The sequence below is a fragment of the Octodon degus genome, unplaced genomic scaffold (assembly GCF_000260255.1).
Source record: "Octodon degus isolate 3935 unplaced genomic scaffold, OctDeg1.0 scaffold00214, whole genome shotgun sequence".
NCBI lineage: Eukaryota > Metazoa > Chordata > Mammalia > Rodentia > Octodontidae > Octodon > Octodon degus.
The window spans coordinates 3,158,706-3,160,389 of NW_004524790.1; the positions used below are offsets into that span (position 1 = coordinate 3,158,706).

Genomic DNA, 1,684 nt, shown 5'->3' on the forward strand with positions numbered 1-1,684 from the left:
ATGAGTGTCACTGCCTGTGACTGGTACACAGAGAACAGATATGCAGGTAAAGTTCTGTGGCTGAAACTTTAGATTACGGACCTGCCAGGTGATAGGTATTAATTTTCCACTGTGGAAGGAAAAATGCTCAATATTTTTGTCTGACCTTGAGGCTTTTCAGAGTATTTGAAGATATCCTTAATATCAAACCCTCTAGCACAATTCATTAGTAACATCTCTCATGGCATCTATGCCAATGGCTTATTGACAAAGACATGGATCAAATCTGCCCAGGAGGAGGCGGCCCCTGGGATGTTGTTATCAGAACTGGATTAAATAGTAGTGCGTTCAGGTGGAGAAAATGATACTCAATCATAATTTCTATCTTCTGCTTTTCTCCTGGACTCCAGACCTCAGACGTAGAGCCCAGGGCAAAAATGTTGGTAAACTTCTCCAGAGATGAGAGCCAGAGCAGCAGAGAAGAAGCAATAAGAATCAGTGTCACTCTGAAACACACAACAGAAAACATATTTACTTAAATGGCTCAGATAGTTTCCTCTTCACTCAGCCTAAAGTTTGGCATATGCATCTAAGATGTTGCCTTTGATTGCTCTCTTCCTTCTTCTGCAGCTTCCTATCATAGTGAGCACTATTGATAATGAAGCCTGCCTTCACCACAGGAGCACCAGTGTGTGCAAGGATGGAGATATGGTGATTGGGTGTTTTTTGTCTCTTTATTTCTGTATCTACTATACTGGTACTGTTGGAATAGTACCTCTCAGAAAATTCTATTTCATGCCGTAAGTATGTTCTTCATTTGTTTTCTTCTGGACTTTAGGATGTATAATATCTAGGGATTCTATAGATGGATGCATCAGTATTCTCTATTGTGCTATCCTATCCTGCCACCCACAAATACAAAACAGGTCTGTCTGTAAGTTTTTCTTATTCCATTTTTTGTACTTTTGAATGTGGGAAGAGAATATTCTTTTTGTTTGTTTGTGTTCCTAGCTTCTTGCACTCACTCTTGAAACCTGGGCAAAACCCACACACCACCATATTCTATGGTTCATTTCTTTTCTCTGACCTTGCCATAAATAGCATTTGGTGATGTTCTTTAACATAATTGAACACTTGGATTGAATTGAATGCTAAGTGGCTATTGCCATATATCCCCTAAGACAATCAAGGTTTTGCTGATGTTTTTCTAACTATGGATCAAATTTCTTACATTCCTACAGATTGTCTTCTGATATTTAATCACTTCTGCTTGGAGGAATATCTTCCTTTAGATATTCAGATACCGTTTCAAATATACTTTAGGGTACTCCAGGAGTCCTGGGGATTCAAGGTTGGCCCAGAATAAGAGATTAATCATCTGTGAGACTATGGCTTGCAATGCAATTCTTCCTTAGTTGAATGTGTATATCTTTTCTCTATTTAGAAGCTATCATTATATGTGGTGTCAAACATAGATACATAGTAAATGAGGAGCAGAGAACTCTATCATACGACTTGTGGTTTTGTGAGGAAAGAAAATGTCAGTAGAACAGTGATTGATTGAGTCTTATAGAAGATACTGACCCACAGCTCCCCATAAGAATAGTTAAATTTATTTTATTTTTTTATTTTATTTTTTTCTACAGTTTTATTGATAAACATATAGCAATGAGACAGTTTCAAATCAAATCGGAAGTACAGTTTC

The 1,684-nt window shown here is 37.5% G+C and overlaps 1 protein-coding gene across 1 annotated transcript in view; it reads left to right on the forward strand.

The window, feature by feature from the left end:
• The window catches only part of LOC101584631 (vomeronasal type-2 receptor 116-like), a 46,082-nt gene continuing 44,398 nt past the window's right edge, over nucleotides 1-1,684 (forward strand). Inside the window, 1 exon segment of the mRNA XM_023705136.1 lies at nucleotides 1-46. Coding sequence (XP_023560904.1) covers nucleotides 1-46 — 46 coding nt within the window.